The sequence below is a fragment of the Cnephaeus nilssonii genome (assembly GCF_951640355.1).
Source record: "Cnephaeus nilssonii genome assembly, chromosome: 11".
Taxonomy (NCBI): domain Eukaryota; kingdom Metazoa; phylum Chordata; class Mammalia; order Chiroptera; family Vespertilionidae; genus Cnephaeus; species Cnephaeus nilssonii.
The window spans coordinates 38,797,097-38,815,943 of NC_137082.1; the positions used below are offsets into that span (position 1 = coordinate 38,797,097).

An 18,847-nucleotide genomic window follows, 5' to 3' on the forward strand; every position below is an offset into this window, starting at 1 on the left:
CCACACAGTGCTGGGCACAAGACAGCCCCCTCACTGTTTGTAGAATGAATGAGTGGATGCCTACAGCCCCCGCTCTGCAGGAAAGAGGGACATGGCACCATCCGGGTAGTGAGCTCAGGTACTTGATGTCGAAAGTACACGTGTCCAGGAGGGGTTATTTTCACACTGAGGGGGAAGAGGGTCTTTAATGTGGCAGACTGATTGGCTCATCTGGCCCGGTAACCTCTTCCAATGCTCCCCCGAGCAAGGCTAAGCTCCAACCGTTATTTACCCCCAGCCCATGCAATCCTGATGATAGCGCTGGGAACGGGAATAGGGAGTTAGAGGACCATGTCTAACATCCATGAGCAGAGACACACTAAGTCGATCAATCAGCACCCTTCCCCCGCCACATGCCCTCCCTTCACCACCCAGCTTTCCCTGGGGCATTGGTCCCCCGGGTTCCACTTCACTGTGCCGCCTGGGGCAGGTGCCTTCCTTCTCTGCGCCTCTTTCCTCATGTGCACATGGAGTCGGCCTAAGTTTGTTTCATTTTGTTTTTGGAAATTTAGTCATTCACTGTCACCTTCATGAATGTTAGCATATGCTAACCATTTCTACTATTAGCACTTACTGTTTTCAAACCCACTTGATTTCTAAAGACTTGCATAATTGCATTTTGAATGGAGTCTCTATGTCACCATACTGGTTATGAGAATGCAGCCAGATTGCCCACGTTCAAGTTCTGGCTCTGCCACTTACGGATCATGTGACCGGGCAAGTTTTTTTTTTAAACTCTTCTCTGCCTCAATTTCCTCATTGGTAAAACTAGAGATTGCAATCCTACCTGCCTAAAGGAGTTGAAGGAGATTCGATGATACAATAAACATATTCTCTGCATGGGATGGCCACTTAGTAAGCGCTCATTAAGCAACAGCCATCACTGCTATTTTTGTGTTCATATTATAGTTATTGTTTTATCACCACTATAAATGGAAAAATCTGTATCAGCTGGCATAAATGCAATGAAACTCCAAAAATAAACCAGCAATGCATTGGGTGGTTTTTATATTATTTTATTTATATAAATATGTTTATATTTATTATTATAGTAGCTACTAGAGACCCAGTGCATGAAATTCGTGCACGGGAGGGGTGTGGGTGTCCCTCAGCCCAACCTGCACCCTCTCATAATCTGGGACCCCTGGGACATCCCTCTCGCAATCTGGGACCGCTGGCTCCTAACTGCTTGCCTGCCTGCCTGATCACCCCTAACTGCCTCTGCCTTGGCCTCCACCATGGTGGCTTCGTCCGGAAGGATGTCCGGAAGGTCACTTGGCTGTCCAGTCTAATTAGCATATTATGCTTTTATTATTATAGATAGTACATATCTTACATAAATATATTTATATAAATATTATAACACCTAAATAATAAATTGCTCTTATATAAAATTATTTTACTGCTCTATTTCTATAAACTATTAAAACAAACTTAAATCCTCACCTGAGGATATGTTTTTGTTGCTGTTGTTTTATTGATTTTAGAGAGGAAGGGAGAGGGAGAGAGAGGAACATTGATGTGCGAGAGAAACATTGATCGGTTCCTCCTGCACACAACCCAATTGACAATCAAACCCACAACCTGGGCATGTGCCCTGACCTGGAATAGAACAGTGCTCCAACCAACTGAGCCACCCTTGCCAGGGCTAAAAAATGTTTTTTAAAAGAAAAAAAATAATGAAAGCAAATACTGCCATTAAATTCTAGAGACAGCTGGTCACTTCCTAAAGGCTCAATAGTTTTCTGTCTTCCAAAAAAGATTGTCCTGCATTAGGAAGGTGGTAAAAGACATCTTATCACCAGAGGAAGGCAGAGTTCTCTCTGGGTCCTCAGGAGATCAGAGAATTCAGAAGGGACACTGGCTCTCAACACACGGTTCCATGCCATTTAGTTCCAGTCTGTGTCCCAGCTGTGGTCTGCATCCCAACCCCTGGGAGCAATGAGCTAAACCATCTCTTCCTTAATGTGCCTCAGCTTCCCCACCTGTAAATAGGGATTCTAGTTCTTATCCTGTCTCACTCAGAGGTTGATCTGGAGATACAAGATAACAGATATAGGGGATCTTGGGAAAAGTAAAAGGTGTTGCTGCTGCTGCTACTGCTATTAGTTACTTCTTTTTACTCATCCTGTCAGACACAGCTCAAGTCCTGGCCTCTGTGCAAAGACATCTTCCCCCTCCTGGTCCCTTCCACTTACCGTCACCCTAAGAATAACAACAGTGTCCAAACGTCCACCATGCCCCAGGGCCTCTACTCATACTCACTTGCTTAGCCACACGGAGATCTTAGGGGCTAAGCAGGAACATCCCATTTTTCAGATAAAGAAACTGAGGCTGATTTTGCCCAAGTTCTCACAGAGAAGACAGAGCCAGAATCCAACCCAAGTCCGGATCAACCAAGTGTGCCCTCCTCTCCGGTCCCTATGCCGGTCTGTCTTGGGGCCACCAGCAGCCACCAGCCTCAGGGGTGGCCTTCCCAACGGCCCGTCCTGCGCTGTTTCGCGTGGCCCTGAAAACGCTGTTTGCCTCTCACAGACCAAGGCTCGCAGCCTGGGACGCCCTTGGCTTTCACAAGTTGGCTCAGCTGCCTGCACACACGGTAACCATTTCAGGGGCAGCCAGTAACGAGGAAGAATGTTCCAAGTTAACAGGACTCCGAGCTCTTGGCCAGAGCATTACCTGCCACAGCCTGAACCCCAGGGGCTCATAAGCTGTCCATGCACTGGGGGAAGCACGCCGTGAAGGGGACCAGGCGGCTGCTGGAAGGAAAGCTGGCGACGCTCCATCCACAGTCGACCTGGCAGCCCGGCCTGGGACCACAGGAACCCAAACACCGCCGGCCAGACGTGGGCCCCTCAACATGATTTCCATGAAACTTAATCGACCCGTTTCCATTCCTTCTCAGTGAGCGCAGCCCGGCCGGGCCTTTAACTGTTCCTCGGCAGGGGCCCCGGCAGGAGACAGCATGACGCTGGACAGGAAGAAGGGAGACAGGCCAGAGCGGTGTGCAGCCTCCGCCCCGCCCCTGCAGCCCAGGCCAGAGAAGGAGCCCCCAAGGGGACAGGCCGAGCCAGCCCACAGCGCTGGCGCCTAACCATGCTCACGGGCCTTCTGGACCGACACGGGGACCTCGTATGGAGCCGATGGACCCCCCGCAGTTCCATCTGGGCATGGGGAGAGAGAAGAGGAAGGTTTTTGTATACTTCTGTCTCAATGTCTTTGTAACGAGCCTCTATTATTATTGTAATCCTGAGTACTATCTGTGTATAGTAAAATAAACACACATGAAGTGCACAGGGCGGCTACATACTCCTGTGACTACTGCCCACATCAACATACAGGACTTCCGCGGGAAAGAGATCAACCGAGGGACTTGTATGCATGCATATACGCACAACCAATGGACACAAGACACTAGGGGGGGGGGGGGGAGGGATAAGGGCATGTGCCAGGGGGTAGGGGAGGCTGGGGGAAGGTCAATGGGGAAAAAAAGGAGATATATGTACTACTATTTGTAATACTTTAAACAATAAAATAAAATTAAAAAAATATATATATACAGGACTTCCACCACCCCAAAAAGAGGCCCCCTTCCCGGCCTCCCCCACCCCAGGAGTAGCTACGCTTTCGACTATTGGAATGTTTTAAAAGAGAAATCCCCACACAGTCTGCTCTCCACTGTGGAAAACCGTGTGCGAGCCAAGAGACCATCAAAGAGTGTTAACTGTGGTTCCCCCTGAGGGCTGTGAAGGGGAGAGGCACCATTTTCATTCTCTTCGTAGTTTCACTGGATTTTCCAAACATTCTGTAACCAGCCTGTAGGACTTTTATAATCGTTGGGGGAAAATACGAGTGCGATGGTGTGTGTTTTTAAGGCTGCTTCTCTTTTGAAATGATCTCACCAGATGTTGTTAGTTGGGCCTTCTGAGATGTGGCTGAACTTTTCTTAAATGTCCAGGTTTATCATTTGCTCCAACAGGCAAAATTTTAGTACCTCTTAGCATCGGCACCTCCTCGCTTGGGAAGGGAGAGGACTGAGAGAAGCCGAGGTGGGCAGTGTCTTAAGGCTGCCCTCAACGCCTGCTCTGCACCAGGGCTGAAATGCCTAGGGAAGGTGGGATTACACCCTTGACTCACTGGGTGACCTGGGTATCAGTTTCCCGATGTGTAAAATGTAGGCATTGGTGTCCTGGCTGGTATGGCTCCGATAGTTGGGCGTTGTCCTGTGCACTGAAAGGTTGCCGGTTCGATTCTGAGTCAGGGTACATGTCTGGGTTTCAGGCTTGACTCCTGGTAGGGAGCATGCAGGAGGCAGCGGATTGATATTTTGCTCTCACATAGATGTTTCTCTCTCTCCCTCTCTCCCTTCCTCTCACTCTAAAAATCAATTAAAAAAAAAAACTGATGAAAAAAATTTTAATGGGGGCATTGGGTTTATCTATCCCCAAAGGCCCTTCCAGCAGGACCATTCTAGAATTCAGATATAATTAGGCCCAGGGAGAGCCTAAACCAGCAGCCACAAATGCAAGTGCCTACAGGGGCCTGACAGGTGACATGGAAGCCAGAGTGAGCCAAATGTGAGAAAACAGCCCTTCTAGCACGGTGGTGAATGGCCCCTGGCAGTCATCCTCGGTGTCTGGGAAGCAATAGGGAGTAGTGGGGCCTGAAGCAAACGCCTCATCTCGTCAGCTTTAGCCGAGGGTTGCCTTAGCCTATGATCTATTGATACTTTAGTAAAACCTCCCCATTTTTTAAAGGTTGGCCCAAACAAACACATCCGTGAGCCAGATACAGCCCAGTAGGTGTCAGGCTGTGACCACCAGCCTCAACTACCTGGGACACTCCTCTGAATCTCCAGGCTGGAGATCCTAAAGCCAGCATCCTGTTGCTCTGGCTGCCAGAAAGTTCTTGCTCGCTTCCAACTAAAACTTCTCCTGCCCGAAATCCTTATTTTTGTGTGGGTGGAGGTATGAGTGAGAATTGGCTCCTCGTTTTAAAAAAAAAACAACTTTCAGAAACTGGAAAAAACATTCCAGTTGCAGTAAACTGAGAAGCAAGTGGGTGTCAGAATACTCATGTTCAAGTCCAGCCCTGTCATGTACCATCGGTGTACCCTTGAGCAGGTCACTTCACCATTCTGAGCCTTAGTTTTGTGTTTGCTCATTCCTTTCTCTCCTACCCCTTTGCCCCTGCCCTAGGGTTCACCATCTCTCACCCAAAGTACATGGCCATCCTACCTAATAATAGACAAATATGCAAATTGACCATACCTCCGACACACCCACAAGCCACGCCCACCATCCAATCAGAGCGAGTATGCAAATTAACTCAAACCAAGATGGCTACAGCCACAGAGAGCAAGGTTTCCTAGGTAACAGAGGAAGCCAAGCCTTCCGCCTGCCCTTGCCAGGCCTAAGCCTCCACTCAAGCTACAAAGTTTCAATTATAGAAGGTAAACAAATTCAAACAAATGGCGGCAGAATGGAGCTTGAGAGAGCAGGCCAGGGTTGACGCCGGCAACAGGGGAAGCAAAGCTTTCCGCACACCCTGGCCGGGCCCACCCGCTTAAGGCTACAAAGTTTCAATTATAACCCCAATAGAAATGGCTGCCGGCCTCGGAGGGAGCCCCAGGCTTGGCTCCGCTCCAGGCTACAAAGTTTCAATTGTAGAAGGAAAATAAATTCCAGATACCAGGGCCTCCGCTTGGGTTGCCAGGGGGCGTGGCCCGCCTGCAAACCACCACAGGCCCCTCGCTCAGGCTACCCCACGCCCAAGGGAACCCCACCCTGATCCAGGACACCCTTCAGGGCAAACTAGCTGGCCCCCACCCATGCACCAGGCCTCTATCCTATCTAATAAAAGAGTAATATGCAGATTGATCATCACTGGAACACACAATATAGCTGCCCCCATGTGGTCAAAGATCCTGCTCCCATGTGGACACAAGATGGCCACCACAAGATGGCCAGCAGGAGAGGGCAGTTGGGAGGCACCCGCCTGCAAGGGAGGGCAGTTGAGAAGGACCAGGCCTGCAAGGGAGGGCAGTTGAGAGGGACCAGGCTTGCAAGGGAGGGCAGTTGGAGGTGATCAACCCTGCAGGAGAGGGCAGTTAGGGGTGACCAGGCCAGCAGAGGAGGGAAGTTGGGGGCAAACAGGCTGGCAGCAGAGTGGTTAGGGGGTGATCAGGCTGGCAGGCAGAAGCGGTTAGGGGCAATCAGGAAGGCAGGCAGGCAAGCAGTTGGGAGCCAGCAGTCCTGGATTGTGAGAGTGACGTCCGACTCCCCGTTTAGGCCCGATCCCACCGGGTTCGGGTACAGGCTGGGCTGAGGGACAACCCCCCTCCATGCACGAATTTCGTGCACCAGGCCTCTAGTCTATATATATAAAAGTCTAATATGCTAAGTGTCCAACCAAGTGGTTGACTGCTCAGCCAGTCACTATGACATGCACTGACCACCAGGGGGCAGATGCTCTGACTGGTAAGTTAGCTTGCTGCTGGGGTCTGGCTGATCGGGACTGGGTGAGACGGGGCCGGACCCACCTTGGAGCCCACCTGCAGTCACTCCCTGGCCAGCCAACCTACCATGGGGACTGGGCAAGATGACCCCGGTCAGCTACAATCGCCGGCCAGGCAGAGGGACCCCACCCGTGCACGAATTCATGCACCAGGCCTCTATTTAGCATATAAATATTAAGGAAATGGAATCAATAACAGTAACTTTTCACAACAGAAAGTATCACTACACCCAGAGGAGTTCTCTGATGAATTCCACCAAACATTTAAGGAAGAAATGATGCCAATGCTCTATAATCTCTCCCAGTAAATAGAAGAGGAGGTAACATTTCATAACTATAGAAACTACAGACCAATCTATCTCATTAACATAGATGAAAAAGTCCTAATCAACATGCAGGCAAAACAAATCCAACTATGGATAAAAAGAATTACACACCATGGCCAGGTGTGACTTATCCTAGGTATACAAGGCTGGCTCAACATTAGAAAACCAATTATTATCATCCATCACATCAGCAGGCTAAAAAAGCAGTATCGTATGATCATCTATAATAATAAAATCGTAATATGCAAATTGACCAAATGACCGACAGCAGAATGACCGTCCAGACGACCACGCTATGACACGCACTGGTGCCAGGCCAGCCAAGGCGGGTGCGATGCGATTGGTTGGGAGGCCCTGCCTTTGCCCCATGATTGCCCTGCAGAGGGAGACCCAGGCCACCCTCTGTGGGGCGATCGATGGGGGGGCTCCATGATCGATCACCCCAAAGAGGGTGGCCCAGGCTACAAGATGGCGGGGTGATCTACCGGGGGGGTGGAGGTGGGGGAGAGGGGAGGGACTCTGTGATTGGCCTGCAGAGAGAGACCCAGGCCACCCTCTGTGTGGCAATTGATCGCAGAGCCCCAACTGGGTGGGCAGGGCCCCCCTCTGTGGGGCAATCAATCTGGGGACCCCACGATCAATTGCCCCACAGAGGGAGGCCCAGGCCACCAGCTAGTGACACTGTGGCAGGTGTGTGGGGCTGGCCAGCGATTGTCCCACAGAGGGAGGCCCAGGCCAGCCAAGTGGTCACACCCTATGCCTGTAGCCTGCAGAGGGAGGCAACAGGTGGCAGGGGAGCGGGAGGGCAGCACCACACAGATGGCAAGCAGTGGCAGTGGCGGGGGCGGGGCCAGCTGCCAGCAGCTGGGGGAAGGAAAGCCCCGATGGGCCCTGACCGCTGGCCAGGCCTAGGACCTTACCGGAGGGGTCCTGGATTGCGAGAGGGCGCAGGCCAGGCTGAGGGACACCCCCCCCCCACACACATGCATGAATTTTGTGCACTGGACCTCTAGTAACAATTATAACTAAAGTTTCTTCTTACTGAGCAAGCCTTCAATGTCAAGCCTCATCTTCCAAACAAGCCTATTGATTGGGTATTTTTATTCCCATTTTATAGGCTAAGGAACTGAGCCCAAGGCTCTACTGCCAGTTAACGGTAGAGCTGGGGTACGAACCTGTGCAGATAACTACCACCTCTTCTGCCTCTTCCCCAGGCTCCCTGACACCACACCAGGCTCCCATTGGCCACCACAGTGGCCTTTGCAACCCTCTACTGCTCAGCAACCTTGAGTGGCTCCCCACTGCTTAGCAACTCGGCCTGACATTGGTGGCCCATCAGTCTACACCCAGCATTCCTTTCCTACTCTTCTAACACACTTTACACTCCAGCCAGGGCTTCCCAGCCACCCACATGCTGCGATCGTGAGTTTTTCTTGCTATTCATCTGTCCCCATTTATTGTTTACTTAATATTGTTTATTATTTACTTCACACTCATCTTTTGGTCAATTAATTTTCAACTTAAATACATTTATTTGTATCTATTATCGCATGTGTATATTAATTTAGACTATTTCCTAACACTCATCAAGATGAAAAGCTGTAAAATAAAAAATGTTCATCTAAGTGCCATCTAAAGTCTCTCCTTCAAGGTAGTACGCTAAGTGAAATAAGTCAGACAGAGAAAGACAAATACCATATGACTCCACTTAAGAACAAACAAAATAGCTCTTCACTAAAGAACAAAATAAATGAACAGACAAAATAGGAACAGATTCATAGATGCAGAGAACAAACCGATGGCTGCCAGATGGGAAGGGGGTTGGGAGGCTAGGCGAAAAAGGCGAAGGGATTGAAAAGTATAGATTGATAGTTATAAAATAGCCATGGGATATAAAGTACAGCATTGGGGGTATAATCAATAATATTGTAATAACTATATATGGTATTAGGTGGGGACTGGAAGTCTGAGAGGGAACACTTGGTAAAATATATGATTGTCTAACCACTACGCTGTACACCTGAAACGAATACAAAATGATACTGAACATAAACTGCAATTGAAAAATAAAATTAAAACAAAGAGCATGAAAAAAAAATAAAGTCAGTCGTCTCTCCAAGGACCAGGGTGCCTCACTTTGGGAAGCACGGCGTCCCTCGCTGGCCCGGGCGAGCTCCCTCCCACACTGCCGAGCCCTGTTCCACCTCCATCTCTTCTCACAACTCAGGTGCTTCCAGGCAAAGGGATGGACTCCCACTGCCCATCATGCAGCCTGGGATTCTCAGTGAGTGGGCCTGCCCGGGGCTGACACGTCTCTCTCCCTGGGCCTGGCAGGCACACAATAGGTGCTCTGGAGGGATGAACTGAATAGACTCAAGCAGTTTTTCTCAAAGTGTGCGATAGGATCACAGGGGGCCCACACGACGATTTGGGGAGGACAGGAGCGCAACGTGAAATCACAATAAAGAGGTTACTCCAGTTCTCTTCTGGTCCTCTTGACGACACCAAAGAGAAAGCCCCAGGTCAGTGCCAACACAGTTCACACACCTCTCAGCACTCAGTCATTGCTCCTTTTAACAACAGGAAAGCGGTCCTGGGGCTTGGAGCCGTCCACAGTCAACCTCACCCAGCCAGAATTTTCTAACGTGGATTTGCCTTCGTCGTATTTTTCCCCCCCCAGTTACTTTCTATTTATGACAAGGGATACTGATTTTTCATGGTCATGACATAAAATTTCCTTTTAAAATATATTTTTAAGTTTCAAAAGTAAATTTACATAAATAAAAATATTGAGCAAATGGTAAGCAGTAGATTTTATCATTTGCTATATCCAGTCAGTGGATATGCAAAAAACCGTCTGATGATACTAAAATTACAGAAATTTTGGACTGAATCAATCCTAAGCCCCTTTGTCCTAAGATGCTCTGACACTGGGCTGTCTCAGAACATTAGATAGCCATTAATCAAATCATCCCACAAAAATCACAACTGTGATCAGTGCCACGAAGGAGAGATATGCAGTGAGAGTCAGGAAAATCAGGACAGGCTTTCCTGAGGAGGTGACATTTGGGTGGAGATGTACAGCATGAATGGGAGTCATTAAGGGTAGGAGTTCCCCCCAGCAGAACCGCATGTACAAAGGCACTGTGGCTGGAGGGAACATGAAACATAAGAGGCTCTGCACCAAGGTCAGAGTGACTGGAGTACAGAGGTGAGGCCAGAGAGGTGGGCAGGTGACAACCTTTAATCCTTAAAGACAGCCGTGGGAGGGAAATCTGTCCATCATTCCCATTCAGAAAAAAAGTTGCTCATTCTTTGAGAGGACCACCCAGTGCCTGACCCTTGATCTTAGGATCTGAGGTTCAGCAAGGAGTTTCTGGATTCTAAAAATAGTAACTAAGTTAGTCCAAAACCAGGTAAGGTTTGGCAAACATCACTTGGTGCCGGTGGCTCTGGGGTGGCCGTGACAGCTGAGTTCGGGTTCAGAATTCATGCTGTCCCACTTCTGACTTCTTGGCAGGGTGACCCTGGGCAGCCACCTAAGCTCGCCGATTCCCAGGTCTCCATCTGTGTGGAGTAGCAATACCAGCAGGTTTACTCTTAGGGTGGGTGTGAGTTACTGGAGCTCCTGCATGTACATTGCCCAGTGCAGGGCCTTGCCTGTGGCGAGAGGTGAATAACATTAGCTTATGATTATTGTCAAACAGCTCCAACGGCAATGTGCGCATACCCCTGCCCTGCTGGTGTATGGATTGAGGAGCCTGCTTTTGCAATATGTCTATGGCGTGTACGCAGGTGTGTGCCCCTATTTTAGCAGTATGAGAGAGCAGGAGGACAAGGCTTGTACGTATGAGAGGGCACATGTGTTCAGCTGTGTGGGTCAGCAGGAGCATGTTTTGGTGTGTGTGTGTGTGTGTGTGTGTGTACACATCTCTATACAGAAATCTTCTGTGGGTGGATGTGCACACAGTGAAAACCCACACACACTCAACACGGTAGTTCACAGTCAAGGGGTTAAAGCCCTGGCCTGTCTTCACAGCCCTTTTCCAAATCCCACCACCTCTGCGATCTGTGTGAATCTGCCCCGGGCTCCTGGGCCTGTCTGGAGCTGGGCTAGGATTCTCTGAAAACAGACTTTTCTTTCATTCTCTGCTCAAACACACACACACACACACACACACACACACACACACACACACACACACGCGGGCATGCACACGCCTGTCCCAACCTTGAGGTGGCAGCCCAGGAAGTCACCGTATGTGGGCACTGCCCTCTCCCCCCTCCCCTACACCTACCTCCCACCCAGACCCCAGGGGGGCACCTCAATCAGGGCAATGTGCAAAGCTGACTTTCCTGCCCTGAGTCTGAAATAGCAAAACCACCCCAAGTTTTGGTGGCAACTTCCTCCTATTCGCTCCTCTCCCTTAACTCTCCTTGCCCTGCACTGCCTGACTGTGCTCCGAGAGCCTTTAGCCCCCATCCCCATCCAAAACCGTGTGGGGACAGTGGGCGTATCTGACGCTCAGCCCCACGTCTGAAATGCAACACCACCCCAGGTTGGGTCCAAGGCCCAAGAGCCGGGATTACAGCTCTGACTTGGGCCATGGTATGGGGCAATATCAAAGTTTACAAGTCATCCCGTCTTACTCCTCCACTTTTCACAGGGAGAGCCAGAGGCCCAGAATGCAGAGGGAGGCATCGCCCAGGGATGGGTCTCTGCAATCCCCCTCCCCTGCCCCCCACTATCCCTGCTGGTGGGGGGCAGTTTAAGCAGAGCCCCGGTGGGGTTCTAAGGGTCGTCCGAGCATACAAGGTTGGGGTCTGCGAGGACCCCGCCAAAAGAAGACAGAGGGAGGTGGTCCAGACTTTGGCAGGCGTTACCATGGTGACAAGCGGGGGCGACTTCTCTCCTGGGCGCCAGGTCAGTCCAACGTCCGCGGGTCCGTCTGTCCGGTGCAGCCCGGTCCCCAGCCTAGCACTGGAGCGGGCTGGCCCGGAGCGCCGATCCCAGCCTCATCTCGGAGGGGAGGCTGGAGAGGCCGGGAGAGGAGGTGCCTGAGAGATGGGTGAAACCGAGACCGGAGACGGTGAGAGACGCAGCGGTGCGGCCCCGCCACCAGCGAGGGACGGCCGCAGGGGCGGGGCGGGGCGGGGGCTGCCGGAGGTCCCCGCCCAGGTCAGAGCGCGGCTCCCCGCGTGGGTCCCGGTGGCGCGACGGCGGCCTTTTGTGCCGGCGCCTCGTCCCCCGCCCTGCCCGCCGCGCTCGTGATGAGAACCAGGCGCCCCCGCTCCCGGCTCCAGGCCGCGCCGGCTGCCAAGGGGAGCTCAGCCGACCCTGCAGCCGCGTCCCACCCGCCCCTCCTCTTCCCACCGCGCCCCCACCCCCGCCTCGCAGGCCGCCTGCTCCACTGCCTACACTCACAGGCTGGCAGAGCGGGGGCCGAGCTACCGACTTCGGAATCAGACCTGGTTCCCAGCCCTCTCGTCGTCCACTTTTCAGTTCAGGGATTCAGACAAGTCAGGAACTGTCTTGAGCCTCAGTTTCTTCATCTGTAAAATGGGGCTGATTGACAGGTGATGATAACGATGACCCCTGCCTCTTAGATTTGGTGGTGAGGAGTAAGCATCGTGTGTGTGTGTGTGTGTGTGTGTGTGTGTGTGTGTCCCAGATAATGACTGCCTTTGTGACCTTGGCCAGGCCATTGCTCCTCAGCTTTGAGGGAGACTAGGATCCGTCAAACATTGCGCCAAGCACTGAGCCAGAACAAATCAGAGTCTCTGCCCTCAGGTAATGTATAACCTAGTGGGGAAGATAGGCAAGAAGCAGATAAACAGGAGAAAGAAAGAAAAACACAAAAACAACTTAAGGTGGTAACTGCTAAGGAAACAGACAAATGATGGCATTGGGAACTGTGAGGGGATCACATTAGAGCTGGTGGTCTCAGAAGGGACAGAGAGTCCTAGATCCGAAAGAAGGGAAGGAATTAGGTGGAGAGTGGAGGAAGGGTGTGTGGGAGAAGCAGACTTCTAGGCAGAAGGAACAGCATGTGCAATGGCCCTGAGGGATTATTAAGCTTAAAGAAATGGGGCGAAAGCAAAGAACGGAAAATGGACGAGTGCAGTATTCAAAGCTCATCTCTCACTCCGCAGAGGTTACTCAGTCTTTTAGCACAGAGAGCCTGAGCTGGGAGCCAGCCCCTCTGGCCTTGTAACTTAGCAAGTCCCTTCGTATTCCTGGACCTCCATTTGCTGGCTGTTAATTTGGGACTAATGATCCCCAATAGTTCCACTATGCCGGGCAGCCCAGAAGATCCCTCACTAGCACTTACTAAGTAATCACATAAGCCCTCTCCAGCCTGCAGGAGCCAGTCTGGGTGGTTTTGGTATCACTACTCCAGACATGAGCTGGGAGGAAACAGACTTGCTGATTGATGGCAGGTGCAGAATTCCACTGAGAGTTGGGGGGTGGGGTGGGGGAGGGAAGGTCGGGGACTTGGAGGTTGGAGGTTCTAGAGTCCCAGCTTTGCAGTGACACAGAACTGACACGACAGCTAGTATTCTGGGTGTTCAGGAAACAGAGAGTAACTGAGATAGTTAGGTAGATCAACAATGGGTTAGCTGGGTATCAGGTGCTCACAGCATCAGTGAGAAGGCGGGGAGCTGTCCTCCGGAAAGCACGGGAGCAGGCAAGATGCTCCAGGGCTCTCACCGGCAGAAATGAATGTTAAACCCTTGATGACCGATGGCATCACATCCAGACAGACACACACACCAAAGTAGAGCTTCCTACGTGTCAAGTACTTCTCTAAATGTGTGACCGTTGTGAGATGAACCCTACTATTGTCCTCATTTTAAAGATGAAGAAACGGAGGCACACAGACGTTATGCAGCTTGCCCCATGTCAGACAGCTGGTAAACTGTGGAGTCTGGAACTGGACAAGGCCATCCATTTCCAGAAATGGTGTTATTAATTAACTCCCTTCCTGTACTACCTGAATGACTCTCAAGCCTTGTGTCACTCCTTGCTAGATTCAGAGACAAGAAAGATTCTAGTCATGTGCCCAAGATCCCCTAACCCTGAACATATCAGGACTAGCCAGTCACCTAAAAGGAAATAGACTGCGTTAGAAGGGTGGGAACGGAGGGTCTGAAATGGCGTATAAATACATGGTCATTGCAGTCCACCCCTTGGGCCTCTCAACATGCTTTGCACCTTTCTTCCCATGCCTGTTCTTCCAAAAATGCTCTCTACTGACACAATACAACTCCACATGCACCCCAAAATGTACACACACACACACACACACACACACACACACACACGCATACACCCTCATACTGTGTGTGACCTCAAGGAGGTTCACCTTTTGGAACCTCAGATTCATCCTTTGTAAGTCAAAGAGAATACTATTTACTTCCGCACAGGACTATGGTGGGGATTAAATAAGTTAATGAATATAAGACGCTTTGCACTGCATCTGGTACCCGGCAGAATTAACGCGACAACACATAAAACAGTGTTATGTTAGGGGCCAATGGTTGTGAAGTCAGCCTCCAAATACCCAGGCTTACATGTTGGATTGGACTGGATTCATCACGCAGGGACTTTCCAGAGGGTTTTCCAAGGATTGCTCAAGTACTGATTTCCTCTCTCTTTGGTAAATGAGTAACTGAGTCGCGCTCCAGTTGCTACACTGGATTTGGAGAAATAACAAAGCCCATCACTGGTCTTACACATGGCGGAGTGGAGAAACGGGGAAGCCATGTGGCGACGGGCTCTTCTACCGACGTGCTGTGAAGTTTGGCATAGATCCCTCCCCTTGTGGGGCCACAGTTTCCTCAGCATAAAATGGATATTATAACCCTCTCCTCGTGAGACTTGTGAAAATCCAATGAAATTATTCATTAAAAGGGCATATCATACATCCCTGGAAAATGGTTCTGATATTGATTCTGATGTTCTATTATTCTGATACGAGAGGCCTGGTGCACGAAATCCGTGCATGGGTAGGGTCCCTAGGCCTGGCTTGCGATCAGGGCCAATCAGGTTCCCCGCCTCCCCACCTCCCTGCCTCTTCCTTCCCTCACTCCCTCAGTGCTCACCGCCACCGCTGGTCACCTGCCATGTTCTGCGCCGCTCCCTGGTGGTCAGCGCATGTCACAGTGAGCGAGCGAACTCCCGTTCTCCCAGTTGAACTCCCGAGGGGACACTTTGCACATTAGCCTTTTATATACATAGATTCCCAGGGCCAAGTGCCAGGACATCTCACCAGGGGACAGTCTCGCTTGGGGAAAGAGAGCTGCCTAATTGAAACAGAAGGTCATGGAATTCAGAATTTATTCATTCAATGAATATTTATTTGTTTCTACTATAAGGATAGCAAATATGTGGACACTCACTCCTCTCCTACTCATGGTAGACATCATTCATCAGTCATGGGATTTGCTGCTGAACCTAGTAGCAGCCTCAGAATCCTCCTCCACACAGAACCCAGGCAGCTCTGTCTGATTGGCCAGAATAGAGTCAATACCTACCCCTGGACTGCATGGAGAGGGGAGAATTTCTTCAAAGAAACCAGAAAGAGGAAGATGGAAACACAGGCTAAGTCAACACAAGCTTTTTTCATTGCCTACCTCATAAACCCTGGAAAGAAAAGACACAGTTCTCTCCCTTAATGGCCTTCTCTTCTTGCAGGGGAAAGTTGAATGTTTAAATGAGCTTCCTGATACAAGATCTGAGGATGGGAGTGGAGGAGACCTGCAGACACAGGTACCTCAGCAGACACTGCCCCACCCTCTCCTGGGATGCCCAAAATCTGGTGGCAGGGACACAGATGGAGACAATCCACGAGAACAAAACCTCTCGGAGCCCTTGCAACTTAAAACTCGCCTTGTTCAACTGTCCTAAGTTACAGCAGGGAGAACCACCCAGAGAGGAATGCCACACGGTGCCGCACTGCCCAGCCAGGACAACTACCTGTCACACATGGTCTGCTCCTAAAATTGCTTCATGGCAAGCATGTCTAACTCGCGGCCGGCGCATGCAGCCCACCTTCGCTCAAGTCCCTGCTTGCCCCCTAACTGCCTGGAGGGTCATGGAGGTTTGCCTGAATTCTCTGCCCTTCCATCTTCTCAGCTGTACAGTGGAATCACTGCCCTCTGCTGTGTCTCCCTCCCCTGCTGGCTAGGAGGCAGTAGCCATGAGCATTTGTCACGTCCTGCAAGGGACAGGAGTCGTGCGATGCATTGATGGATCGCCCACTCTATGCCAAGGACAGCGTGCTGGGTGCTGGGGAACACGACAGACCGCCCCTGCCCTCATATAGCTCCCAGTGCAGTAGGGGATCAGATCCTTTCAATGCATGCGTCACGCACACCGTGGTGAGGTGGTTAAAGGCGGGGAGCTTATATCAAAGGAACCCAGTAGATTCTAAGGGTCTAGGAAGGCTGCTCTGAAGGCTTACGCTGAGATCTGAAGAGAGGAAGAATTAACTAGTTAAAGAAGTCGGGGAAGAACATTACAGTCAGACGGAACAGACATGCAAAAGCTCTGCAGTAGGAGAGCAGGTTGGAGGCACAAAAGAGGCAGAGTGAGAGGGACGGGGACCTGAGAAGAGGTGGGAGAGGTGGGCAAGGCCCTGCAGATCACAGAAAGCTTGAATTTTCTCCTTAGAGCCAGGAAAAGCCATGGAGGGAATTAAGGAGGCAGTAATGTGATCACTAGAGGAATCAAAAGATTCCTCTAGCTGCTGGGCGGAGGAGACAGGGGAAGGGGGGCAGGAGCTGCAAGAGGGGAGCAAGGGAGCTGCCATGGAGGGCTGGAGAAGAGTCTAGCTCTAAGGCCGGTGGAAACCAAGGCCAAGGCCCCAGGGGAACTTGGGCTTGGAGGCCCCAAGACCTGGGATGCTGAGAGCTGTCCTACTTCCCCCAGCCCATCCCTTAGCCCCAGCCCCTCTGGGCCCTGCATCTCTAGGGTTTCTCTCACCCCATCCCCCAGTCCAGCCCTTTCTTGTTATTGTGGGACAGACTCCATCGATGACTCATCCAGGACTTGGGTTTCTTGTTCCAGCCGTCCTCCCCACAACCCCGACTTCCTTCTACTTGGAGCTCCTCAGGCCCGCAGTTCTGGCCCCTCACCATGTTGGGTGACAGCCAAGAGCCCTGCCAGCTTGGGCGGCAGGTCTAAGAAGGAAGGATCTGGCACTCTGCCAGCCTCAGGCACCACCCACGTTTTTGTGCCGATGTGATTTTGCTCATCTTCCCCCTGCCAGGAGGTCCCCTTTCTGCAAGTCCTGTTCGTCCTCCCGGGACCACCCCCTTGGGGAAGCCGTGCCCAGGGCACCTGGTCTTTTCATTCATCCCTCAGCAGCTCACCTTTTGGTGAGGGAGACAGGGAAGTGCAGTGATGGAGCTGTGGACACAAATATGGTTGGAACCTGAGGAGGAAGCCAGTAACAGACCCAGAGGTGGGGCAGAAGAGGTTCCCCAGAGGAAGGGACGTTTGCACCTGGGTTGTGAAGGAGGAATAAGAGTTCCCTGAGGGGAGAAAGGTGGGAAGGCGTTCCAGGCCAAGGAAACTGTGTGATTGCAAGTCATTTCTGTAATGTGTGAAAGGGACCTAGTGCATTGTTGAATGAATGAATGAATGTTTGGGGAGAACATTGAGAAATTTGGTATGGCAAATCAGAGTTTGCCAACTGGTGTATGCGTGGGCCACACCAGGCAAACAGAGGGTTTAATAAAACACATAAATTAGCTGTCAACCTCTAACAATAGAGAGAATTCACATAACTTCTGGAGCTGGGCAGCCTCTCCTGTCATCCAGGCCCATGGTATCCAGCTCAGCAGAGTCCACACCTGGTTCAGTTCTTGGGTGCTGTGAGTATCTGACATTTCACCCCCGGTCTAGATGATAGGTTCAAGGTTCTGGACAGGGCGAGGCGCTCAGTAAATGTTTGCTAACCAGGTGGGTGAATGGTGTTGTGACACTAAAGCATGTCCACAAACTTCTTAATACGCCTCCCTTCCTGAGGTGGGGCCCCTTCAGTGTGGGCTGGCCTTAGAGACTCACCTTTAAAGAACCAAATGTGGAGGAAGTGGCAGTGTGTGACTTTTGAGACTAGGTCATAAACCACATGTGGCTTCTGTCTTGCTGTCCCTTGGGTCCCTCTCTGTGGGGGCCGCCGGCCGCCATGTTGTTAGGACACTCAAAGAGTTCTATGGAAACACTCATGTGGCAGGGAACCGAGGCCTCCTGCCAAGAGCCAGCCCCAACTTGCAGCCATGAGAGCAGCGACCTTGGAAACGGGCCCTCCAGCCCAGTCAAGCCTTTGGATGGCTGCACCCCAGCTGACAACATGACTGCAAACTCATGAGAGACCCTGAGCCAGAACCACCAGCTAAGCTGCTTCCAAAACCTGATCCAGAGGAAGCGTGTGAAGCAATGTTTATGGTTGTTTCAGACATTGAGATGGAGGCAGTTTGTTATATGTCAATAGGTAACTAATACGGATGGATGGATGGATGGATGGATGGATGGATGAATAAATGGGTGGAGGGATGAATGAAAGGATGAATGGATGGACGGACAGACGGCTGAATGGATATAAGGTGTGTTAGGGAGGGAGGGAGATTTCATTGTGGAAGCAAGTGGGGATTAGATCCCACCTGAGTTTGTCATCCTGACAAGCTGAAAGTTTGTAACCTGGGAGTGCCATGTTCATCTCTAAGTTTTAGGCAGGTCCTTCATGCAGCAAGGTAGAGGAGGATGGAGTTGATGAACCTTAAGGCTGAGAGGTAAGCAAGAGTCTGGATCAGTCATCCTGGGAGACAGGGTTCCCGGCACCTCCAAATCCAGCTTCCTCAAGCAGCAGTCCCACCCAGTCCTCTGCACCCCATAGCCCTGGCTCTGTCATTCCCCAGCCACGACTGGCCCTTGGAATTGTGGAGGTCAAGACTTCGGC

At 51.1% G+C, this 18,847-nt stretch overlaps 1 protein-coding gene across 2 annotated transcripts in view; it reads right to left on the reverse strand.

Moving 5' to 3' along the window:
• KIAA1755 overlaps positions 1 to 12,070 on the reverse strand; it is a 39,179-nt gene extending 27,109 nt beyond the window's left edge. For both annotated transcript variants that reach the window (XM_079784177.1, XM_079784175.1), the window contains exon 1: positions 11,766 to 12,070. In XM_079784177.1, the coding sequence (XP_079640303.1) occupies positions 11,766 to 11,768 (3 nt within the window). In that variant the 5' untranslated portion in view covers positions 11,769 to 12,070. The remainder of the gene's footprint in view (positions 1 to 11,765) is intronic.
• Between the last annotated feature and the right edge of the window lie 6,777 nt (positions 12,071 to 18,847).